This window comes from Nyctibius grandis, chromosome 9 (genome assembly GCF_013368605.1).
Source record: "Nyctibius grandis isolate bNycGra1 chromosome 9, bNycGra1.pri, whole genome shotgun sequence".
NCBI classification, from domain to species: Eukaryota; Metazoa; Chordata; class Aves; order Nyctibiiformes; family Nyctibiidae; genus Nyctibius; species Nyctibius grandis.
This window is the reverse complement of record NC_090666.1, coordinates 30,808,175-30,835,279: the sequence shown is the minus strand read 5'-3', so window position 1 is coordinate 30,835,279 and position 27,105 is coordinate 30,808,175. Positions and strand designations below refer to the sequence as shown.

Here is a 27,105-nt window from a genome sequence, read left to right as displayed (position 1 = left end):
ATGCATTCACTTCAACCATGCATATATCTACATATAATTTAGAAGATATTTTTATGTTATATTAACATCTGGTAGGAAGAAGGGGAACATAACAAATGTTTTTTCTCCAGAGAAGGTCTTCCAAAAGAGAAAAATAACACACAATATTTATAGTCTGTATATAAATTAAGTCATTAAATAACGTTGCAGATAAAAAAATGAAAGCATTCTTAGCTAGCTGTGTATTTAGGGAATGGAAAGGACTAGCTTGAGGCAAGGGTGTGTGGAGGCATTTTAACAAAGTAGAGTGGGACAGGTCATAACATCACACAGATTTGTGGTAGCAAGCATGGGAACTACTTTTTATTCCATTTCCAGAGGGCAAAATCAGCACCAGCTCCTCCTCCAGCCCTCCTACTCCTGCCCCAAAACCTGGAAAATACTAGATTAAAGTATAAAAATGCAACTAGAAGACAGTCAGGATAAATTTTTATTCTGTTTCATGTTTTATTTTTATAGTGCTAATTTAACTCATCAGTTCCTTCTGTACTCATTAAGATCTATTTCCAGCTTGAAATTTTTCTTTTAATATCTTGTCCTTGGATAACAACTGTGCAGGACCATCCTCTATCAGCCAAATAAATTAAATAATCTGTTTCACTTCCCTGGAACGCTTTGTTCCTATTCCACGTTTCCTTTAAGAGCTTTTCTACATCATGTACATGATGAAACAGACTTCACTAAAAAAAGTAAAAGGAATGCAATTATTTTAAAGAAGCAGAACATTTAGGGTACAGAAAAGCAGAAATTACTATAAATTAAAGTTTATCTGGATATTGGAATTGCAAAAAGAAGCTCCCTACCATTGTCTATTACTAAAGTCTTAAAAATTTACTGTGAAACTGATTTAACATGTAAGAACTGTGGACTTCAGTTTTCTTCAGCAGATTAAATAGCCATTAAAATCAGATCAAACATGATCTGTATTGTATCATATTTCTGAGAACAGGGAAGACAAATGTTCAACAGCAAACACTTGAAGAGATGAACAGCAAGCCCAGCATCTTATTAACACAAAGACTGCGCATACCAAAGGGAGAAAAAAAATACATATGCTGTCATCCAAAAGCAGAAAAAAAAGTCTTGAAAAAATAGTTCTAAGTTTCTGGACTTTATTAAGCTGAAAAAAACCATCAACAATTCATTACTGATTCAAAGCATTTTATTCTCTTCCATTTAATTTCCACATAATATCCTCTTCCATTTGATGTACCTATTCTCATTTTCTTTCCTTCTATGTGTCCTTAAAAAAGGATGGGGGAGGAAAACTAAGAAATAGTTTGTGGACTATAAATCACCTCAACTTTTACACTCTAAACCCTCCAGCTACTAGAAGAGCATTTTTCTTTCTTTTTTGTAGCCTCTGCTTGTTTATCAGCCTCTGATTCTTGTTCCTGCCTTAGGCACAGGAGGAAGTATTTCTACAGTTGTTTGAAGAAAAAATGGCATTCACGGGTTGATCAGTTTCCCTTCTGCTCACAGATCTCCAAATACCAGCAGCTAAAGCAACCAGCACTGTCTGCTGCCTCTACAAATAGCTGCTGCAAACTAGTGGCCCATATGATTTCATCTCTGGGACAAGGATTGCTAGGGAAAAAAAAGTTAAAATAATTTTTAAAAAGCTAGTATGACTCTAGGAAGGCTGGTCGAGCACAGAGGATCAGTGTGGGATCAAGGTCTGTGAAAGGAAAGGGAAAAAAGGGGAGAAGAGAAGAGGGGAGAAGAAGAGAAGAGGGGAGAAGAAGAGAAGAGGGGAGAAGAAGAGAAGAGGGGAGAAGAAGAGAAGAGGGGAGAAGAAGAGAAGAGGGGAGAAGAAGAGAAGAGGGGAGAAGGGGAGAAGAAGAGAAGAGGGGAGAAGGGGAGAAGAAGAGAAGAGGGGAGAAGGGGAGATGAAGAGAAGAGGGGAGAAGGGGGGAGAAGGGGGGAGAAGGGGGGAGAAGGGGGGAGAAGGGGGGAGACGGGGGGAGAAGGGGGGAGAAGGGGGGAGAAGGGGGGAGAAGGGGGGAGAAGGGGGGAGAAGGGGGGAGAAGGGGGGAGAAGGGGGGAGAAGGGGGGAGAAGGGGGGAGAAGGGGGGAGAAGGGGGGAGAAGGGGGGAGAAGGGGGGAGAAGGGGGGAGAAGGGGGGAGAAGGGGGGAGAAGGGGGGAGAAGGGGGGAGAAGGGGGGAGAAGGGGAGAAGAAGAGAAGAGGGGAGAAGAAGAGAGAGCTGCTGTACACGTATCACGCCCGCACGCTGAGCAGGTTTGTTCCTCATCTGAAGCAGCTCCCCAAATGCATCTCCGTATGCTGTTCCAGGCAAGCTAGGAGAACAGGTTGCGTATTACAGCTGTGTATCCAACAGGCTGAAGAACAGTAACCAGAAAAAAAGTACAAGAGTGGCAAGAAAAAGTGTAGCTGCTGGGAAAGCTTTTTCAGACACCCTAAAGGCTTCCCAGCTAACTCATTTGTGTTCTTATCCAAAACCAGGCAGCAGTGGGACTGAACACAGGAGAAGGCACAGTGCCTTCATAAGAAACCGCACACCCTCCCTGAAAGAAAAGCCAGCAACAACAGCAATACACCCATCACCAAGGGTTCTCTGGACTTAGAGTGTGAGGGTCTTGGTGCTTATCATGGACCGAATGCTTGAAAAGTTGCATTTCTCACTTTCTTTATCACACTGTCATCATTTAACAGAAGGAAAACGTAGTTAGAGCACTGTAATGTTAATTGGTCTTCTGGGAATTTGTAGGTAATTCAGTAGCCTACAGTGTTTATTGATGGTATTCACTGTTGGACATTTTTTGGTAATATTTACTGCTTGAAGACAAAAAAATCTGTGGATGATAAAAACTACAGTTAATCTAAATGGACAACAACTCTGAGAAACTATAAAAAATGTGCTTACAGCTAGTAAATGGCAGATTAATTGCATAAAAAGGCAAAACTGTTTCACTTAAGTATTTTATGTTGATGGTTCTAAAATAACTATAATCGCTCCAGAAAGAGATGCTGTTCTATGAAAAGTTGCATTCCACCCTCATCAGCTGCTCTTGAAAAGGACATAGCAGAACTGATGAGATGCAAGGAAAGGGAAAAAAAAAAGAAATAAAGGCTGGAAGGACATAAAAAAAAGAAGAAACAACACAACCCCTGCTCCCACCCTAAAGTCTAAAGAATAAATAAGGCATGCAATTGATAGAAGTACCCTGAATTATAGCCTAAAGCTGTTTATCCTTCTCAACAGGTAACGCTTGTCAACATGTAGGGAAATTTAGAAAGGCAACAACATTTCAAGCTGGTGGTGGTGGACATCTGTTCTTTAGGGAGAAAATGCTTTTAGCACAGCTAGAATTTCTCAGATAAACTGGGACTGCTTTGTGAAGCAAAGCCGTGACTCTCTTTATGCCAAAGTATTGGAAGGAACAAAGTGAAGCTACTTTGCAGTAACTGCTGTCTTGTCAACATTTCTATTCATGCTCTATGTATACATAAACCTCACAGCATGAGTAGCTGTGAAAAAGAGCATCAACACTGATGTGAAGCATTTTCAGACTCGCATCAACTAGATGATTCAACATCTCTTAGAAGCAGAGTAGTAATACTTCCAAAGAGCAAAAACATGCAACAAACACCTTGCATTTTTCTTTCAGTCTCTCTCTTCACTGAGATAAAGAAGAGAACCACTAATGCAATAAATCCGAAGAATATTTTTCTAAAAATTAGAGAGTAGAAAGGCAAAAAGATATTGGCTTCTGAAAGCTGTATCTATATTACCTTGCATAGGCATAAGTTTAACCTAAATCAAGTCAAGCAAAATCATCACTAGTGGTTTTTGACACTAAGCCTTGTCATATATCACTAATGGGAAAAAGAAATCCAATTACATGTGTTACAACTAAGAACTTTCTCCCCAAAAGTTTAAATTTCAAAGTGGAGAATACGTTCCAGGCAAGAATTTTTAATGAAACATGAGTTAGTGGAGCAGTGATGGGAAACCACAGAAGGACATGGCAGTCCACATCAAGTACTACCTTGGGTTTTGGCACTGGCCAGTGTGATAAGTACAAAAAATAACCTAAAACCCCTACACATCAGGCTTTATCTTGAATAACTGTCAATTTGTATGAGATTAATGACACTGCCTGTAATTTATTTGAAATCTACTCGGTCACAAAGTAACCTGGAAATCATGGCTGCAATTCATCCACTAAATCTGGGGTTTTTTCAGTGTATATATTCAACAGTAGAATTATATTGATGATACATTTGAAATGCAAAAATAAATTTAAATGACCAATTTGTACATACTCTTAAACATGTCATTTAGTTAATTTTGATACTATGTAATCTTCCCTGACATTCAGAAGTTTCTTCTTGGTGTAGTTGAATACATGCATCTTTCCTGGGAGTTCATATATTTCCTCAGACTATTTAAGAAGTCTCATTCATCCTTCAGTTACTCATAAGGAACCCATACAGGCATATCAGCTCCATTTCTGGAGCAAGGTTTTAAATGTCAGCAATGCAAATATGATGCAATAACCACTATGCCCAAGCAGTTGCAAAGCAAGTGACGCAAAACCAACAACATATTAAGGATGCGCAGTGCATGTCATTACTTGCACTTCTCATCCCCAAACCCAAGACATATAATTACCCTGGAAAACAAACAGAAAAATTTCCAGGTAAAAGTCCAAAGGTATTTAGGAGAGAAAAGCCTCCAAACACCTGCCTTTTCTCACTATTGTGACAAGGAATTTCACAGGGAAATAGTGTACTTCAACCACCTGAAAAGTAACAATGGAAACAGGATGTGATGAGGATATTGATATTTTCACAGAAGTTTCCAAAACAGGTTTGTCACAGTGCTGTCCATTTAAAATTAAGTAGAATATCCATTGTGACGTTTCCCTTTTTTGTGCACTTGCTTTAAACCAGGAAATATTTGAAAGTGAGCTCCAGTAAATACAATAATCCTATAATCTTCCTTTAACAAAACAGCCCAATCAAGCAAGCAAAAAAATCCCCACAACCCACACATTGTAGTTTTCTAAATGTTTAAATAACTGTTCCAGAGACTGGAAACCCAACCAGCAAACAAGAGAAAATTGTTAAGCATGGTGTAAAATTTACAATAAGGAAAACACGAGAAGGCATATCTACAATTTCTTTCCCTCCTATCCTTTCCTCCATTATGGATTCGAACAACACCGCGCATGTATAGAAATACAAAAAGCTACTTGAAAAATATTCATTACCTATTCCCTTCTTCCAAAGCACTTACAACTTCTTCTTTAGGTGTAGCTACTACTTTATTGGTACAGTTTTCCTTGTAAAGCACCTGATGTTTTAGCTACATTTCTTTTCCTTACCAGATCGGAAGCGCTCATCCCTTGAGTTGGTAGAACGGGATTTCTGCTGTTTAGATACAGCAGCCGTAGCTTGCGAAGAGCCTGGGACTCTGTTCTCTGCTTGCAGGGATGGATCCACACCTGAAACACAGTTTTATTTCAGTACAAATCCAGGTTCACAAATAAAACACCTGCTTCCCATGTCTACGTTCTTTTACCACCCCTGACACCTACTTATAAGTTCAACTGGAGCCCTAAGTCTATACCTTTAAAAAAAATCTCATCTTCCAACTGCATTTTAAATTATTTAAACTAAAACCTAGCTTGATCTGAGAAGCATTTCACATAGAAGACAAGAAACAGAAAAACTCCTTTGGTGCTTGCAGGAGTTTAGAATCATTTGTCATTAGGTGTTCTGTATGTCAGATTCATGTGGTTGGCGGAGGGAGGAGAAGGAACCCACCCTCTCCCACCTTACTGCTAGACATCAAGGGAAATGCTGCAGAGATAGTTACAGTTACACACTGGACTGGGAGATCCTGCAGAGACAATGTGATACTGCTCCACCTTTTAAATAAAACATGAACTATTCTGTCAAATTTCTTTTGAGCCCAAAACCACGAAAGCTAATTTGAGTAAAATTCAGGAATGTGCATATCTGTTTAATCTATACCCATTTAATAGAGCAATACCCAGAAGATTCACATTTTACAAAACCTCCACTATTCTCTAATAAAAACTTTGCAGATATTAAGGACAGAATTACTCTCTCAGCTTCAGCTGTCTAAGAACTACTGCACTAATCTAGGCAGGCTGGGTACTTTACATACTCATTAAAGGACTACAGATCTTCCCATCCCCATAAAGGGTAATAAAAATAAGAGGAACTGACCCACTCTCTAGTTGTTTCCTCTGCACCTGTCTAAAACAGGGCTCTAGACTTAGTGTTGTGTTTAATTGTAAACTTTCCTCATATAACATCTGCTGCACCAAGTTTACCACAGCCCTTGTACCTTGTACTGAGTTTATTTTTCATTTTACTCCTTTCTTCCCTTAAAGAGCTTCTGATTTCCTACCTGCCCTCAAGTCTTGCTAGAACGAGAAACAACATTTTCAATATGCAAATATTTACAGAAAGCAGCTTTCACTGAACTGAAGACATCGCTCAAGAGGAATCCGTGCCAGTTCCTTTGAAAGTAAAGCTCTTTCTTTAACAAGTAAGAAAGGATTCTTCTTTCTCTCATGGGGTTCCTGTTCCCTCCCCTCTCCCCCAACTGTGTACCAAGAAAGAAACTGGTAATTAATTATTAATAAATCTACCAATTATAAGATACTTTTAATAAGACCTTTCCGTAAGATGTGGTCTTCACATTTGAAGTGTAAGTTTTCAAACAGTAATTGGATTAAATATACCAATTCTACCTCAACTGATTGAAATGAACATTCAGATATGCTCTTTAAATATAATATCCTCAGTAGAAGTGTTTTATCATATTCTTGACTGGATCAGTTGCTATACATAGAATCATAGAACCATAGAACCACAGAATTGTTTTGGCTGAAAAGGACTTTTAAGATCATCGAGTCCAACTACTAACCCAGCACTGCCAAGTCCACCACTAAACCATGTCCCTAAGCACCACATCCACACATCTCTTAAATCCCTCCAGGGATGGTGACTCCACCACCTCCCTGGGCAGCCTGTGCCAATGCTTGACAACCCTTTCGGTGAAGACGTTTTTCCTGATATCCAATGTAAACCTCCCCTGGCCCAAATTGAGGCCGTTTCCTCTTGTTCTATCACTTGTTACCTGCGAGAAGAGACCAACACCCACCTCGCTACAACCTCCTTTCAGGTAGTTGTAGACAGCGATAAGGTCTCCCCTCAGCTTCCTTTTCTGCAGGCTAAACACCCCCAGTTCCCTCAGCCGCTCCTCATCACACTTGTGCTACAGACCCTTCACCAGCTTCGTTGCCCTTCTCTGGGCTCGCTCCAGCACCTCAATGTCTTTCTTGTAGTGAGGGATCCAAAACTGAACACAGGATTCAAGGTGCAGCCTCATCAGTGCCAAGTACAGGGGGACGATCCCTGCCCTAGTCCTGCTGGCCACACTACTGCTGATACATAACTGTATCAGCAATGCAAGTAAACCTGAGATGAGGGAATTGTGGCTGTGCTCTTTTAATTCCTTTGGTTTTGCTTTCAATTTGCCATTAAAACTTGGAAGAGAATGCTTTTGAAAGGTTCACCTGGTAAACTGGTACAACTTATCTAAACTAACCTAGTTTAGAAGTGAAATTACTTTGTCTGAATTTCTATTTTGGGAGATGAATTTCATTATCAGTCTTTTTGTGAAGGTAATTAGATTTGACTGTCTAATAGCTGTTTCGAATAAGAGTTCACAGAAACATTGATGAAAAATCTTTAAAAACCACTGAGTTTGATATTAAGACATCTTATGAAGATGAGATGAAAGAGGCAATAGGGCAACTGCTCTGCACATGGGTTGCCCAGGAGAGTCCTCTGGCAATAAAGTTTGTGCTTTTGCTCAGTATGTTTTTGAAGTTTTTATCTCTGCCTATCTGATGTCAGATGTGTTTCGGTAGGCATCCTCCCCAGCGATGCTAGCAAAGAGTCTTCATTGTGCTGTCAACTCTTCAGTGCCCTCAGAGTTAAATAATCTTTGCTTGTATAAATCCAAATTGCTAGAAATGTCAGTGTTAGTCTTGATTCTCCAGTGTTAGTGGATGCAAAAATACAGTTATAATTCAAATATTAACTTTAATTTCATCCTGTAGAAGCAAATTGCTCAGTTAATTGGAACAAGCAGCCTCTTTAAGATGTCTTTTCATTCTTGCTAGCTTTGGGTAAGTTAAAAATGGACAAAATACAGTGATAATGGATCAAGTGTCTTAAGTGTGTACTTCTTAAAATGTTATTTTTGTAAAGATCTTCAGTATGAATGGGGGGAGTTAGCCTAATTATCCAGCTGCTTTTGCTGAAGGCTAAGGTGGTGATTTGCATAGTACCAGAATAAATTAACAAGTTCACCAAGCTTGTGGAACAGGATTTTTCTGGCACATTATTGTGTAACCTAAGAGTTAGATACAATATCTTACTAATTTTACCCAAAAGTGACATTTTTCAGACTCATCCTTGGTATTTTTGCACTATGACGTGAAACCACCTTCTTTGAGAAAACGAAAAGGGAGACTTAACCTGAAGTAACACAGTTGTGGTTTCCAACAGTGCCACTGATTTTGTGCCTCATCCTAATTTAAATGGAACTTCTGAGGTTCATTGATACATATTTCATCACAATACAGCTACCCTAACTCTGATCCCCAAATATCTGTTCCGTAAGTGTTGGAGGAGGAGAGGGTTCTGGTTGTGGAGTTGGCAAGCTTTCATGCACTCTTATGCTTATTTGGGGTCCCTTCTCTTCCCCACTCCCCCTACCACCAATACTGGTGGGGCCAAATAGTGATGCTCAAGTTGCACGTGGCTCGGGAGCATCCCATATGCAGCTCATCATCTGCTGATGGATTATACCAGTTAGCTCATTTTCCATCTTATTTTCCCCATACATTCAAGAGCTAAACCCTTGTGCTAGATGCAGCAGTGTCATTCATCACCGATCACACTGACCAGCTTTGACGGGCACATGGGATCACGGAGTGGGAAAGGGGTTTGATGGTGGTCTTGTGAGTCCTGATTTCAAGGCTCTGTGGTTACTTGCTTACATACCAGCTGCAGGAGGTCAAAATGGGGATTCATGGGCTATACCGTGCCTGGGGAGAGAGACAGATTTGGAAAGCTTGGTACTGAACTGTAGGACTGGAAAAGATAAGAGTAAGGAATTACGAGTAGAGCATTGATCTCTTCTTCTACTTACAATTAATAACCCTCTTTGAGAGGAAAAAAAGGGCACAAAAAAAAAAAAATCTTCTCTTTTGTTGCCTTCTGCACCCAAGGTCCCCTGTGACAAGGTCATACAAAATTGACATGATGTTTGGCACATTGATCTTCCTAATGTAGATATGTTGTTGTCTGAAAATTTCATAAACAGGCAATCTATTTTAGGGAGACTCCCAGCTTAGCTGCTTGTCCTGTTCTCTTTTTCACCACCTTAGTTATCACGTTATCCATTTGCATCTGCTCTTTTCTTGGCTCAGGCTTTGAGGAGATGACTTGCCTCAATATTTTCAAAAAAAAAAAAATGAAGTTGTTTACTGTTTCCAGATCAACAAATCTCACTGGACTCTTGAGTTGTGGTTATGTAAAATTTTTGTTCACATGAAATGTAAAATACAATTCTCAAGTGTTTTCACTGCTCTTCGAGTATCAGATATGTTGAATCAATTCAGCTGGAAAACTAAATTGGCTTTTCTTTTGGAAACAGAATTCTGCTAAAGTGTTTCAGGGAGTATTGCCTCTTTATATTGGGTACCATTGAAACATCACTTCAGCTGCTGTCCATTGAGGACTCTTCAGTTTCCTCACTGGCCTGTCTCGTTTCCCCTATCGGAAAATGCATTTGGTGTTACTTAGCCTGTCATCTACTTCAAAAGCTTTGCTTGTGTAGAGTAGGAAAACTCCATTAACTGAGAATGTGTTTGTTCTTTCTGTATAGCAAATTGTAAAAGACGGGAGCATGTCTCCAGAGTTGGATTAATTTGTAAAAACTTAAATCTGTGTGATTTATTACATGTTCCTTCCTTTTCTATTACTCAGGATCATTTTTTCCCCCACACACCGTCCCCAAACCCATGGCTAACTCAAAGTTGCCTTCTCAACATCCAGAGGTGTTAAATCTCGGCTGCAAATGGGGATGGGAAAGGGATTATGGAGCACATTCACCTAATGGTGTTAACAGATACCTAAGAAAGCTGACGTATGAGAACATCTGGAGAACAAGTCTGATGAGGAGAGGCTGAGGGAACTGGGGTTGTTTAGCCTGGAGAAAAGGAGGCTCAGGGGAGACCTTGTCGCTGTCTACAACTACCTGAAAGGAGGTTGTAGTGAGATGGGGGGTCGGTCTCTTCTCCAACAAAAAGAGCTTTGCAGAGAGAAGAGGGGAAGAGGAAGGCTGAAGAGGAAACTTCAGGCTCTACTTACACTATTAAAACTTTCTGCAGCTGTTGAACTGGATCTAGAAGTAAGAAAGGAACAAAAGACAACAATCGGGTTCAGAGCACTAGAAGAAAGGAAAAGGGGTATGACAAGGCAGAAAATAAAACAAGTGTGGGAAACTCCCAGTCTGGCCTTAGGCCAACTTTTCAGCCCAGCTTTAGGCCAACCTTTCAGTCTGTCCAGCCCTGCTCTAGTCCTTCTCTGCTGTCTTCTCCGCACCCAGCACCCTGCTCTACCCAAAGACCACGGCCAGTTGTCCAGCCTGCAGCACGCTCCTTCCCTTACTGTCCCCCTCCACCTCCAGGTTCTTCAGCCCATCTCTGACAACCCTGCCTCTGGTTTCCACCCCCTCTCCGTAGATTCAAGCTCTACAGACCTCCTGTTCATGTTTCTCCATTGTCATCTGTTTATCACCCACACTCGCATTGGGCCCCTACCAAAACGAGGGAGGTTTTCACCAAGGACTGCAGTGGTGGAGTCACCATTCCTGGAGGTATTTAAAAGATGAGTAGATGTGGTGCTTAGGGACATGGGTGGGCTTGGCAGTTAGTTTAATGGTTGGACTCGATGATCTTAAAGGTCCTTTCCAACCAAAACAATTCTATGATTCTGTGATTTCTTAGTTCCCCCTGCCTTTGCCTGCCCTAAAGGAGAGGGAGCTTCAGGAGTCTCCTACTTAGAGACAGGTACTCTATGAGAATAAGTAAGGTCTTTCCTGGCAGGTGTTCCAGCCATTTATTAATGTATGCAAGGAGCAGGGGCAGGGCCAGGTGTGCTGGGCATAGCCTCTCCTTCCCTGGTAGTACCGCTCTTCTACATCATGGTTGAAGGGCAGCATCAGTGTGTGGCACCTTCACATGAAGTATCTACGTGTAACCCCTTGATTTCACCATCACTAGGGTACCTCGTACTCCTCAGTCTTCTCAAGCAAAGCTGCATAGCTGTGCTAATGCGTACCTCGCTTAAGTACAGCTCCACAGTAACAGTCATATTAATTCCAGATTTCTTTAAATAGAATTTTAGATACAGTTATTTCACACTGAACTGTAAAGGAAAAAAGCAAACTTCTCACAAAAATTACCTGAGATGGTGAAGCTTTACGTGAAACACATACGCTGAGTTCCAGATCTATTCACAGAAAACTTGAGGCAGGAGACTAAATGGAACTTATTCCTCAAGTGAGTGAAATCTGAGGACTGAGGACCTCTCTCTACTTTTTGGTCTGAGAAGCCTCACCTCAGTTATTAAGCACCCAGTCCCTAAGTCATCATTCAATTTTATCATTCTTTGGAGTCATACCACAGCCCAGAACATATTACCTGATACACACATTTTTGTCTTCAAGATCTGAAATGATCTAAGTGTTCACACATTCTGGGTCAGTGAAACTGAACAAGGGTCTACCTAATGTAATTTATTACCCAGAATAAGATATTAGAAAACCATGAGTTTAAAAAATAAATAATAATAATACGCAACACATACATGCATTATGCTTGACAATCTTCCACTGTTCTATAACATTTTCCTCTACTCAAGGGAGTAAACTTCAGCTCATAAGTTTCCACTTGGAGAAAATGAAACAATTTTAAGGGTGTTATTGCTTTCCATTAAAGGAAGCATACAACAGCAGAAAAAACAAAACAAAACAAAACAAAAGCCTATAAGACGCTTGTCAAAAATTCAATTGATCCAAATACTAGCCAGGAAATGAAACTGTCTCAATGAAAATACCAACAGCATAAGACATGGTTATTTAGACATTACGACAAGACCGGTGAGCAGAACACCTACATGTCATTAGCTAGAACTTTTATTTCTCAAAATAATAGTCCCTTCTAAGCAGCAGTTCAGGAGATGCTTCACAAGCAGCCCTCCTAACATAAGTTGATTCTGCCTGTCAATCACAGCCCAAATTAATATAAATTATTTAAGTGCCATGAAGCACAGGTCTAATCAAAGCAGGTAGTAAAAGAAGCAGAAGCTGGATATGAAAAGCCTCCGTGGCAGACAGCAAAATACACCTAAATACACCACCTAGAAAACACATACAAGGAAACCAAAACCTATGAAAACTGCATTCAAGTCCACTTTATTTCTAGGAAATACATTATTTCTAGATAAAACTCTGAGATGACAGAAATGTAGCTTTTAATTTTATCATAATTTTAAAAAACTATTTACCTCAATGTTTCCTATAGCACGAAATCCTTCGAGTTTAGTATGCTACTTGATCACTTGCTCTTGACTGTGTAGCAGGTTTGTACCAAGAAGTTTACCTTGTGCAGCTTCTAAACCCTGAATCAAATGTTCTACAGCATAAAGATCCATACAGAATAAACCATCCTTAAAATAATATGATTATTAAGCTCTATACTATCTAGGTAGCCTTTACCGCTACTTAGGTGGTAACCACCAACTGATTACCAAATGAACCATGGGAGAAGATGAATGGCTTGGACCTGACTGCTTAAGTTCAGATTACTTTAGAACCAGCTGCCTGAGGACTGATTTCTTTGTATTATTATTTTTTTTAATTCACAGAGTGAAACCACCAACATCTTGTTTCCTCCCTTGGCAGCAAGCTCAAAAATATCTGTTGTACCTAGACAGATATAGTTAGGCTGACGCAGGATGACTCTTACTTTTCATGAAAAATTAATTTATCACAAAAAACTCAACAAAAAACATAAGTCAATCTAATAGCCTAATCTCCATACTCAAGTTCCCAAAAGAATGTACTACAAAATTTGGTCATAAAGGTACAATACTAAAAAATCACTTAATTAGAAAAGCACATGAACAGCAATCTCTTGATATTTTCAGAAACTGTGAGCAGTGAAGCTATAAACAGCTTTTTCAACTAGCCCACGTGATCACATTACATTGTCATATATTTCATTTAAACCAATTACACTAAGATCCAACCAAATTAGCCTATTAAAATTTGGACATGCTTTGATCACAGCTGTTATACCCGTAATATAAAGTAGGAGTTTTAATTCAGTAGCATCAAGGTAACTGCACTTTTTTTCCTGTAAGTTATAAATATAAGAATTTATAAAAGCTATTGTAGACTCCAAGACACCAGAGTTGCACATTCCTTACAAAAGGAACTACAGAACAAAGTGCTATAGGATATGTAAAACTCATCCTAGTCTAATTGAATGTTAGGCTGAAGTACCCACAAAGAAGTAAAAACAAAAATCACAGCTACATAGAACCACAGAACAGCCCAGGCTGGAAGGGTCCTCAAAAGATCATCTGGTCCAGCCTCTCAGTTGGAATAGAAAGGGCACATATCCTTTATAGCAGCAGAAACATTTTTCAGAGACTGGAGAAATTTCAAATGACTGCAGAGTCTTAAGCCCAGTTTCCTACGCTAGGTGACCCTTAATCCCACTCTAACATGCCTTTCTATTCAGCATGGCTAACAGAATATGCACTCATCATTCGCCAAGCAATAAAAAGTATTACAGTGTAAGAAATATGCTCTTATTTTCAGGACTTCATATGGTCAGTAGATAAAACCATCTGTCATACTAGGCTGCACTGCTAAGTTCTCTTAAGTACTGTTTGGTTGATGCTTTAACTGAGCTCCTACAGAATTAGCAGTAGGGTTTTTCAAGTAAGTTCCATAAAACAATGAAAATGTAAGAAAAATGGAAGTATGGGACATGTCAGCCTCAACCAAACCTAGAGGCGGTTTCATCATAATTTTCCTTAAAAACGTAAATTTGAAAATGACAATATTTTAATTTTGCTGGAGCAGAAGCGCTAAGGAAGAAAAGGAGAGAAAAGAACAAAAGCAAATAACTTTAATTACGGTGGAATCACTCTGACAACAGAGGAAAAATAAAGTTACTCAGCAAGGTGTTTCTCTAGCACTAAATCGAGTGAAATAATTTACACAGATTGATCTGCAAAGCAGCACCAGAACACTGACTGCAGTTGCAACCTGATTTATACAGCTCAAGAGGCAATTTGAAAATAACCGTTATCCCTGTCAAAAGATCAGTAAGAAATCAGGATACTAAGAAAACGACCATCATAAGGCAAGAGGGTGGATGCTCACATTCTCAGGAGCATGCATGGCGAGGTTGGCAAAAAGGTCCTCAGACTTCAGATCCAGTTCACCAAAACACACAGAAGCCTCAGGGAGGCAAGTTTCACTGACACACCCAAGTAACTGGCCACTGAAGAGAAAAAGATGTTCAACAAGATCATTCAGGGGCATCACACAGAAATCTTGTTTCCATAATAGCAGCCCTAATGGAGAAGAACAGTTTCCATGCAAGATGGCAGCAACCTAATGAAGAGAAATTATTCCATAATGTGTCTGCTTGATAAGATGGGCCAGATTTCCTTTTGAATTGATAGATACCTCTCTAGGGGCAAGAAAAAGGGAACTACTGTGTTAGATGTTGCCACCATGAACTGTCTAGACTTTTGACAGTATCAGAGAAGGCTATGTGATGTAAAGGTGAAAAGTTCCATCATGTCACCATCCCTGGAGGTGTTTAAGAAAAGACTAGATGTGGCACTTAGTGCCATGGTCTAGTTGACACAGTGGTGTTACGTCAAAGGTTGGACTCAGTGATCCCAGAGATCTCAATGATCCAAATGATCTCTTCCAACCTAGTCGATACTGGGATTCGGATTCTCACAACATATCTGAACATGGTCTTGCAAAATATTGGAGATGAACCAGCAGTAAGAGTTCATGTAGACACTAGTAAGGCAGGAAAGAGGTTTTGGAGTTATAACTTGAACTGTTTAGAAAGGAAGCTGAAGACCAGCACCTCCACGGTAGCATAATCATTCCTGGTAAAAGACACACAATTACACGAGGAGATGTAGACATGTACCTGAAAAAACTGTGGAACAGAAAAAAAAAATGCTTCCATTTAATTGAAACCGATAAGCTTTTGGAAGAATAAGCAACAGCACAGTAAGCAACAGAGCATCTGTAAGTTTAAGGAAGCAAAATTAACAGCCATGGTAGACACTATCCCCTAGCTTCATCTCACAAATTAGATGACAGTCTTGTCTTCTGTTTTAGGGACATCCCTTTTGAATGTCTCCTCCCCTTCCCTCCAAGTGAAATATTATTTTCCTTTACAATGCAGTCATCTTTTCCCTTTCAGCGAGGCTCACCATTCTCTCTGTACTTTTTTTTCCCTAAAAGTCTCCTCCAGGCACCTTTTGCTGGAGCTTTATCAAAACTAATGTCCCCGCAGTACTGCCTAGGAGACAATGGAGAAAATGGACTTGTACTACAGGCAAGAGCCAGAAACACCCAGGTGGGACCGTCTCCCATTCCAGTCTTTCATCTCAACTTCTCTGAAGGGAATTTCAGCAGAAATACACTAACATAGGAAGGATGAAGTATACCAGCTGCACATGTTCAGAGCAGAAGTCCCTCAGCTAATACCCAAAACCAATCTCCTACTCAGCACAAAACATCAAATGGAAAGGAACTGGGATTTTATAGTTGCTTTCCTTGCTCAGACAGTACCCAAGGAATTGGTCAGGATGTAGTTACTAACACCAGGTTTAAGCAAAGGGAAAAACTCTAAATGAGGTAGAAAATTTGGCTGGTACTCCTATTTGGAGGTTTGCTTATGATAAGCCCTTTGTCAAACCTCTCAGCTGTTAAACTAACTAATTCCTATTTGCCATTACCACACCCTGCTGCAAATATTTTGAGGAGTTTTGCAATACAATTCTTCGGGGCAGCCATCCAGCTTACATAACCCTGCTTACACTGAAGAACAAACTCTTCCCTTGCTCTGCTTGTACATAACCCCCCCGCCTTTTGACTGTGCCTTGACGCCAAAGTCAAGTTCATTTGTTTTCAAGAATAACGACGTGAGAAAAAAGGAGTAACACCTTTCATGCTTTTTAATATTTTTGAGGTTTAATGACCCAAAGAAAGGAAAGCCATAAATGAAAAAACTGGAGCAGGTGAAACTGCAAACCAAACCATATCAAAGTTTATGCAGAAATACAGTAGCTTTTATCAGAACCAGTCATAGCTGGGTCAAAGCAGACAGGAAGAGGAGAAAAAAAAACCACCCTTGATTTCAGATATAATTCCTTTATCATACAATTCCTGTGCATCTGTAGGTACTTCACTTTTACCAGACATCCCAACTATAGCAGAACATTTCTCTGCTAACAAAACCCCTGATGGCAAAATCTCCTCGTATTATATGGCTTGCCAGCAATACTACCACTAACGATATGCATCGTGATTTAAAATTTCAAACCGCCTTTATAAAGCCCTCACTGATGAAGATGTGGATGCACTAGAAAGTATCAGCTCTTGGGAACATCCAAATGAGTAAAGGACACTGACTGAACAGCATTTCTGTTTTAGGTCTCAGAGAGCTCCTTAGAGATCTATGAAAGAACAAGCTGAAACCATTTGTCCTTGTTTTAAAAAAAATCTGAAGAACCATGTGTTTTAATTAAAAAAAAATCAGCTTGTTTCCTTTAAGGCTATTTCATCTTGGTTATTCTCCAACTTAAATATAAGACAGCATTAGTAACAGAAGTGAAAGATGCCTCTGTGTGTGTTAATTTGTCTCAGATTAAAGCACTTCAAAAAGTTGGCTTAATTTGTACCACTGAATGACCATTGGATCTCAGGATACTCAGAGGCAAGGTTTTGCTGTAATTAAAAGAAGCTATATGCTCAGGTTACTTTATATTTATAAAATGCAACATTTTAGCATTGTTTTTAACTCAATAAAATAACCTGTGATTGGCTGCCATAGAGCAGTTTGGGTTTTTTTTTTTGCATTTCAATTTTTTTTCACCCTGAATATTAAAAATATTTTGTTAATGACAATCAATTCAGGGATTTTTGTTCTCACTAGTTACACTATCACTCTAGGAAAAAGTACACTGGAGACATGTAAATCTCTAAATTTAATCCACTACAGGAAAACTCCAAGACAGCAAGCTGATGTTAGCTCTCAAGGAAAGAGATGCAAAGAAAAAGCTGTTACTATGTGAAGCTTTTTTTTTTTTTTTTTTTTAATTTTAATTATTTTTTTTTAACAGTAATACAAGGAGCTTGATCTAAACACCTTGGGGTTTGTAGATCATACTTCATGCCAGATTTCACTCAGGTGAGCTTTCTCAAAACTACCATTACTCTGGACTAGTACTTATGGTTGACCATCACACCAGCTCTCAGAGGAAAATGAAGAATGTGTGGTTTTTTCAAGTTGATAAAGCAGGAGCATGTCTGCTTTAGTATTTACATATCTCTCCATTTTTCTTTTCTTTATATTTGTTATATTGTCACTAATAGATAAGCAGCAGTGGCAGCTGCACTATGGCTAATGTACCACTCATATTTTCTTTCACAATAAATCCATAAAAGCAACAATCTTAAAAAATCTATTTGCCCAAGATGAAGATAGACATTTGGAACTTTTATGTGAAACCTGATGGGTGAGGAGACACATCACACACATTATGTGCTGTGGCTAATTACAATCATGTCACTGGTGCAGAACAAGTCTATATTATTGGATGATTCAGTGCAGATCCACTGACTGCAGAAGTATGGCCTCAAGCTGAAGCAATTACCTTCAAGTCAATATAGGTCTCTTCCATCATCTGAAGATTAGATGGAAATCAACCGATGTATTTTTCATGTTTGATTTTTATCTCATTTCTTCAGCTTTGGCTTGGAAGTGTTCTTGTATCTTTAAGGTCACCAGGTCCTAGCAGGTTCTTCTGACAAACTATTTCTTTTTTAAATACTTAAGTACATTTGAAGTTCATTTAAGCACTTTTAAAAACCACTTACGTTGCCCATATTTCTGAAAATTTCTGTTTCTTTTCCCAGCAGAGCTCTCCCAGGTTGGTTCTAGCTACCACACCAAGACCTGTCTTGGACTTTCTCAGAGTATAATCTTGGAATTTATTCTTACGAATGGCAAAAACAGGGAAAGGAAAGCTCACACACATCTTCTGTTCTCCAGAAATACAGGGTATTCAAGCCCTGATGACTCTGGGGTGCCTTGGCTAAGAAGAGGTCCCTGAGATTATAAATGAGCAGAGTGGTCAATCTGCAAATCCAGTACCAGTATGGAAGGTGTGCCTCAACGGAATACAGGTGCTCAAGGCACTGGTCTGATTCCACTGGCATTTGACAACTAATCTGCACAGTAACAGCTGGCCTCAAATTCTAGCATTGAATTTACTCAACTGAAAGAATATTTAGAGCAGGAAAATCCAACTTGTGAAACATTCAAGAGCTAGGAAGAAAACAAGCAAAACACAGGTAAATAAAAAATAAATATATATAGCCCTATATAGCTGTTATTATATATAGAAAAATATATATTTTTATATATTTTTATATATTTATATATATAAAACAGTGTAGCTGTTTATATACATATATATAAATATAAAAATATAAATAAAACCTCTACATTGGCCAAGCTTTTAAAAATACAGATAAGACTTTTTTTTTTTTTTTGAAGAAACAGCTGGTAAGTGAGCAGGAAATTACCACAGTAGCAAAAGATGGTTCCGGGGTAATTCCTACTAAAGGGAACACAGACTTCCTTCAAGTGACTGACTGGCTGTTGTCAGAACCTCTGAGGTTCATATTTCATCTTCCCCTCTGGTTAAAATAGCTCTGAAATGGTTTCAAGTGCCTGGAGTATCAGCAGAATTCAAGTAATGGTATGACAACCACCAAAAAGAAATCTGCATGTACCAACAAGCCACACTGGAGTGCAGAGAAGTTGTTTCATTTATTTCACATTCAACAATCAGCTCATGACATTCCAGTCCCTAACATGAATTTTTCAATACTCCAATGACAAATGGAACTTCACAGGTAGAAATTACCTGCTCTCCCAAACATAGCACCGACATTGCTTATAATGAGGCTTTTGGAGTTGCCATCATCCCTGGTATTGTTTCTTATTCTGAGTTGAGAAACATCACATGTGGGAATATAAAGCAATTCTAGAAAGGAACAGTTCCTTTAACCATCAAAAGTTTCCTGAAATTCAACAGAAAAATGACAGCGAACATCGGCTACCAGGGAAAAAAAGGAAGAAGGGAGTACACTATTAGCTCCTCAGTAGGACAGTACACTCCAGGATGCAAGTCACCAAATTTCGCTGCAAACACTGCTCATTTTATCATGTTATTTCAGAATCTTTTTACACCCAAGCTCTATCCACATCCAAAATGTATTTTTTCAATGTGTCTGATGTTATCCATTGCTCAGAAGCTTCACCTCGTAGCACGCCAGGTCGCCTACAGATATAATTATTTATTTCCTCAGAGTTTTATCTGAAATTTGGGTGCAGAGATTGACTGAGGAAACTGATTACTGACTGATTACTGTTAAGGCTTGCTATTTTTCAGCACTCATTTTTACTTTTGCACAGTGCATTTGGTTGACCTTATTGCAGTCTACAACTACCTGAAGGGAGGTTGTAGCAGAGTGGGAGTCAGCCTCTTCTCCCAGGCAACTAGCAATAGGACAAGAGGACACAGCCTCAAGCTTCACCAGGGGAGGTTCACGTTAGACATTAGGAAGCATTTCTTCTCAGAAAGGGTCATTAGATATTGGAACAGGCTGCCCAGGGAGCTGGTGCAGTCACCATCTCTGGATGTGTTTAAGAAAAGACTGGACATGGCACTTAGTGCCATGGTCTAGTTGACATGGTGGTGTCAGGGCAATGGTTGGACTCGATGATCCCAGAGGTCTCTTCCAACCTGATTGATTCTGTGATTCTGTGGTTGAATCAGTGAAAGACAACACATTTTAGTTAGTATTTCCCCGTAACTACATAGTTCCTAAGTGAAATCTACCATTTCCCCTAACTCCTCATAACTGCAGGTTTAGAATTTTAGAATGCAAAACAGAGCCTACAGGAATGCAATTCCTGAATACTAACATGTTCTACTTAATTTTACTGTTAATTGAAAATACGCTTTGCAGCCACTTCTCTCTTCTTCTATTCACCAAGCCCTCTGTGGGGTTATTTAACACTGTCTGTATAATGATTTCGTTCCCCACAGATTCACCTACACAGTGCAGTAGAAACTTAATCCAATCCATTTTACTTGGCATTGAAAGAGTAGGAGTTCTCACATTAGTTTTTACGTGGCAGCTGATCAGGTATAACATGAAAAGTCAAACTTCTAGAACTCAAATCTTACAAGTATATGAGTATTTTTTAAGAAACAAAGATCACACAGCTTGTTGATTCATAAATATTTGTTAAGAGAAGATCCCATCAACTACCTGTGTAAAACTGAATTGTATGATTACAGATATCTGTTTCCAATTTCTAACAAGACAGAAGAATCACCTACCCCAAAATCGTAGAAAACCCTGGCCACATTCAAGTCTTCAGATTCACAGAATGGTCACCCTCTCCTCTCAATTTAAGCCACCTCTTCCCATTGTTGCTTCCAAACCTGTGCCACCACTTTTTCCTTCTTTACAAGTACCACATCAACATGCAGTCCTATCTCGAGTTCTCCAATCGTTTCTTATTTCATAAACTTACAGTAACCAAAACCTTTCACTTCAAACAATTTTCCCATTACTCCTTTTTCTACTTTCCTGCCTCTCACCAGGAATTGTATTTCTTACTCTATACTTTCACTGCCCACCCTACATTTCATTAAAAACCTTACAAATCAGCAGAATTGTACTATCAGCTGACGTTTCGTAAGAAAACAAGTAGAGCTGGGTACTGATGGACTATGAGGATGACATCAGGTTTTGTGAAAGTCAAATAAATACTGAAGAACATGAGATAAAATTAACTGGTTGGTGGTCTTTGCCTCATAGAGCGACAGAGAAAAGATGACACTGCGTATACTTGGAAAAGAAATGACGACCAAATGAGCTTTAGAAAGACACGAGTTATGGATCCTGTGGATGGTCAAATCACAGACTAAGAACTCTTCAAATCTAAAATGCTGGCATCCATCAGTCTGCAAAAACTTGATTGATAACGGGAAACTTAACGAATCCTATCAGGAATGCTACTGAGCAAAGGATGTTACAAAAAATCCTGCGATCAAATTGCTAATGATAAAAAGTTACCGCAGGCTCAAAGCCACTGGGACTCCCAGATATTAATGTGAGCCATGCTGAAGCTGTGTCAATTAACAAAATTCCAAGCTAGAACTGGGTTAATGGAACATGTGTCAAGAAACTGAAATGAGTTCTTGACACCCTGAGCTCAGGGTTTTAAGCAAACTTTGTCTTTTTGCCAGAGTATCATTCTTCGTGCTCAGAGGCAGACAGCCCACTCACTCTCTTTTTAGCATATTAAAGTTATGTTCCTGTCATCTTAATGCAAAGCTAAGCAGAAGTGGTAGACAAATCAGGTAATCCAGTATTTCCTAGAAAATGTGGTATCAAGCAAGTAGGACAAACCATAGGATCAGCTAATTTTTGACCACTCTTTAAGATGATTAGGGAAAACCTGGCTGAACAAGGAGAAATTTTTAAGCAGCTGGAAATCTAAACGAACCTAGGATTCTTAGTTGAGCTTAGTATCAAATCACAGACAAACTAGAAGACCACTGAACTGAAGTGCCATCCCCTTAGGACATGCTTACTTACAATTACTGTCCAGGATGTTAAGGTGTTAACCTAGATTATAAGAAGTCACTTCTCCTGAATGAAACACTCCTGAACACCTCAAGTTTGAAAAGGAAGCTTCAGTGAAAACAATTCTAAAAAAGTGCCATTAACACATTTTTCCTACTCTTTTTTTTTCTTCCAAAGCTGTGTAACAAGTCAATTCTGTAGTCCCATACACTGCTTCAGCTGAGTGAGCTCCTGAACAAGCAAGTTACCTAAATAGGATATTACAAAACACCTTTGGAAATTACACAGGTATCACAGCAGGCTTCTAGAGCAGACAGAATCACAGAATCACAGAATGTTAGGGATTGGAAGGGACCTCGAAAGATCATCTAGTCCAATCCCCCTGCCGGAGCAGGATTGCCTAGACCATATCACACAGGAACGCGTCCAGGCGGGTTTTGAATGTCTCAGTCTAACACTCCTGGAAACCCTGCACAGGAGTCAGTGCTGCTTCTAACACCCCAAGAGTTAGAATATGACACGGGGCCAGCAGTATTCATGCAGAAAAGGGGAACAAAGGTGCTTTACACTCCATCCTAGGTTTAAAACTTACATTAAAAAGTATGGAAGACACAGTGCTGTACTTGCCTAAGCTACACTTGAGAGCTCAGAACATGAACAATTTGTGCAAACAGCCTTTCAGTTTAAGGGTTGAGACGGAAAAAACAAGTTAAAAAATCACTATCAACAGAAAGGAGAGAAGACAGAGTAAATCAATGGTTATAAGAGATTAAAACAAGAGACAGAAATCCAAAGATATGACTTTCTAGTAGACAAAGTTCATTGACAGAACATTTCTCCTAACTGTTAATCCTCAGCTAAAATCCACACTTAGCCTGGTCTCAAAATCTTTAACTAAGCTCAGCTGGAAGACAGGGTATTTTGAACAGCTAAGTGAGATAGTTCCTTAGAGAAAAATGGTGCAAGGAGGAGAAGCTGTGGCAGGTGAAGCTAGAGCTTGCTGCTGACTGCAATACTTAACAAAAAAACCCAAACTGCTGCTATTCAAGGAATGAGTCATTTCACAGAGAAGACTTAGGTCCTGCGTGGTCTACAGAGTATTATAACTTTGCTAAGGGAAAAGCAACAGCTGTTCTTAAAAAAAACCCAACAAAACAAAAAAAAAACAACCAAACAAAAAAAAACACAACAACAACAAAACAAGCACATCACAACAAACCTGTGCTAACAAACCTCATGATGAAACACCAGGTCATGTTCTAACCATTCAACGCCAAATGCACACTGTATAGCTACTTCTAAAACACCAGAACTCAGCAGTCAGCAGAACCCATGAGAACAAAACTTTTGCCCGTCCTGCTACGAAGAGCCACAGGGGTCACTGCATCGAGATTTCAAAAGCAAAAGAAACTATCGTCTAATTTAACAAGTTGCACAAAGCTGGCTAGAGATGCCCATTCCTGCTTCAAATCAATAACTTCTGTAAACGTCAGAACCAAAACAGGACCAAAATCACAGCACTATTCCCCCTGTTCCCTGATCTAAAAGCGTAACACTAACTTTGTAAAATAATACCTGTTATTCTTTTTTCTCTCATCTACCTACAGTGTCTCATTATCGGTTCCACTCATCTTGGTTGTCTTCTCATTTTCCCTTATCTCTGTGGGAATCTCTCAAGCCATTGAAGAATTAGCCTAGGGTTTTTATACAAGACCAAAGCTCAATGGCAGTACAACAGCTTTAACCTTGAGTGATTTAAGTGTCCTAGTACAAAAATAAACTAAAAAAAGTTGGGCATGTAGTTTTTGGCCATTGAAGATAAAGTCTGATAATAAAGTCAGTATTTTGAAGAAAATGGGGTTGGGGGTGGGGGGGACAGGGCAGAGGGCATATTCAAAAAAGCACACGAAAGAATGAATGTGATGACTAGTGAGTGTTTTCATTTAATGCAACTGGCCAACTTGCTTTCAGGAATAACTTTACTCATTTTTAAAGCTACCTTAAAGTCTTGGATGCAGTTCTCAAACTAAAGGTTGCTGACAAAAATGTTACCATTTAATATTTCACATAAAATGTTAAAAAACTCATTTCAGACTTTTCTCTTGTTCTGCACTTCTCCATAATAGCCTTTTTCCACTGCTGGCTGCATGTCAATCAAACCCTATTAATTCATTTATTCTATTTAGTGATAACTTTTCCATTACATATTTTCACAGATTTAGCACAAAAGGTGTAACTTATATGCAGTCTCTTACCTTGAATTAGTGGTATGTACCGTGCTAACAGCTTTGCTCTTTTCTTTTCATATCCTTTCTGAGTGATGTCTCCTAAAGAAATGAAGAAATAAATTCAAGTTATTTTGAACAGTTTGTAAAGAAGCTTTCTCATTTTCAGATACCCATGATTAAACTCACCAACTTTGAATCAGTCACATTAGCAACAAAGACCTGGGCCTGTCAGAGAAATTCAGGGCCGTACACATACCGCCCATGCAGCGCTATCTGTGCACATGTGAAAACAAGTCTCTCGGAGCTATACAACAGAGGAAAAGTGTTTTTGTCTGCAGCACCTGTGTTGAACATGGTTCTGGAGATATTTAGCATAATGCAGAACACCGCACAAAAGATCTGAGGTGTAGCGGAAGCCAACGAAGCTGACAAGCCTGGCTCTGCACCCTTCTGGGGCACAAGAAATGGTCAATATACCAGGGTTTGAGGGAACGTCCTCTAGCACACCTTTGTAGTGCCTTTCAAACTCTAGACCATGTTGTCTACTCTGCACTGCGCAGCACATCAGAGTCTCCAGTTTCAAATTCTAGGAGGTGATAATCTCCTCCTATGACTAGTTTTCATTCACAGTTATAGAATCACAGAGTGGTTTGGGTTGGAAAGGACCTTATATAGTTCCAAACCCCCTGCCATGGGCAGGGACACCTTTCCACTAGACCAGGTTGCTCAAAGCCCCATCCAGCCTGGCCCTGAACACTCACAGGAAAGAATTTCTTCCTAATATCTAATCTAAATCTCCCCTCTTTCAGTTTAAAACCATTACCCCTCGTCCTATCACTCCATGCCCTTGTAAAAAGTCCCTCTTCTGCTTTCCTGTAGCCCCTTCAGGTACTGGAAGGCTGCTAGAAGGTCTCCCCAGAGCCTTCACTTCTCCAGGCTGAACAGCCCCAACTCTCTCAGCCTGTCTTCATAGGAGGGGTGCTCCAGCCCTCTGATCATCTTTGTGGCCTCCTCTGGACTCGCTCCAACAACTCCATGTCCTTCTTATGTTGGGGGTCCCAGAGCTGGATGCAGTACTGCAGGTGGGGTCTCACGAGGGCAGATCACAGAATCACAGAATCAACCAGGTTGGAAGAGACCTCAGGGATCATCGAGTCCAACCATTGCCCTTACACCACCCTGTCAACTAGATCATGGCACTAAGTGCCATGTCCAGTCTTTTCTTAAACACATCCAGAGATGGTGACTCCACCACCTCCCTGGGCAGCCTGTTCCAATGTCTAATAACCCTTTCTGAAAAGAAATTCTTCATAATGTCCAACCTGAACCTCCCCTGGCAAAGCTTGAGGCTTGTGTCCTCTTGTCCTATTGCTAGTTGCCCGGGAGAAGAGGCCAACTCCCACTTCACTACAACCTCCCTTCAGGTAGTTGTAGACTGCAATAAGGTCACCTCTGAGCCTCCTCTTCTCCAGGCTAAAAAACCCCAGCTCCCTCAGCCATTCCTCGTAGGTCAGACCCTCCAGACCCTTCACCAGCTTGGTCGCCCTCCTCTGGACTCGCTCCAACACCTCAACATCTTTCTTGAAGTGCAGGGCCCAGAACTGGACACAGTATTCAAGGTGTGGCCTCACCAGTGCCGAGTACAGAGGGACGATCACTTGCCTAGACCGGCTGGCTACACTATTCCTAATAGAGGCCAGGATGCCATTGGCCTTCTTGGCCACCTGGGCACACTGCTGGCTCATGTTTAGCCGGCTGTCGATCAGCACCCCCAGGTCTCTTTCCACCGGGCCGCTTTCTAACCACTCTTCCCCCAGCCTGTAGAGCTGCATGGGGTTGTTGTGGCCGAAGTGTAAGACCCGGCACTTGTTCTCATTGAACCTCATGCCGTTGGTCTCGGCCCATCTATCTAACCTGTCCAGATCCCTCTGTAGGGCCTTCCTACCCTCCAGCAGATCGACACTGCCACCCAGCTTGGTGTCATCTGCAAATTTGCTGAGGATGCACTCAATCCCTACGTCTAGATCATCTATAAAGATATTGAACAGCACTGGCCCCAGAACTGAGCCCTGGGGAACACCGCTAGTGACCGGCCGCCAGTTGGACTTTGCCCCATTCACCACCACTCTCCGGGCTCGGCCATCCAGCCAGTTTTTAACCCATCGAAGAGTACCACCCATCCAAGCCCCGGGCAGCCAGTTTGTCCAGGAGGATGCTGTGGGAGACAGTGTCGAATGCCTTACTGAAGTCTAGATAGACTACATCCACAGCCCTGCCCTCATCTACTAAGCGGGTCACTTTTTCATAGAAGGAGACCAGGTTGGTCGAGCAGGACCTGCCTTTCATGAATCCATGTTGGCTGGCCCCGATGCCCCGATTGTCCTGCATGTGCCGTGTAATGGCACTCAGGATGATCTGTTCCATCACCTTGCCTGGCACCGAGGTCAGGCTGTGATATCCTGTTTTAAACAGATGCTGCAGACTCCACTAGTAAAACGTGACGTGTTTTCATGCAGACTAGAATAAAAGGAAAACTTCCGTAGAAACCCAAAATAAGTTTTTGAGACATTTCAGAATCTGTACTTCCATGATTCTACCGACAGAACAAGGCAGCTTCATGAAAACCAGCAGCAAGTTTAGTATAAAAATAAAAAAACCCAAATCCCATCAAAATTTTAGGAGCTTTGCCCATTTTCTAGATCTCTGTAGAGACATGAAAATAGGGATCTCAAATAACTTAAAATCACTC

General features: G+C 40.3%; 1 protein-coding gene across 6 annotated transcripts in view; it reads right to left on the bottom strand.

Annotated features, from left to right (window-relative positions):
* The window catches only part of DIP2A (disco interacting protein 2 homolog A), a 130,987-nt gene that overhangs the window by 67,323 nt on the left and 36,559 nt on the right, over positions 1–27,105 (bottom strand). For all 6 annotated transcript variants that reach the window (XR_011048730.1, XM_068407220.1, XM_068407223.1 and 3 more), the window contains exons 2-3: positions 24,384–24,455; positions 5,393–5,512 (exon numbers count right to left, since the gene is read on the bottom strand). Coding sequence is in view for 5 of the 6 variants with exons in the window: in XM_068407220.1 (XP_068263321.1) it covers positions 5,393–5,512; positions 24,384–24,455 (192 nt within the window). In the remaining variant the exon portion in view is untranslated. The remainder of the gene's footprint in view (positions 1–5,392; positions 5,513–24,383; positions 24,456–27,105) is intronic.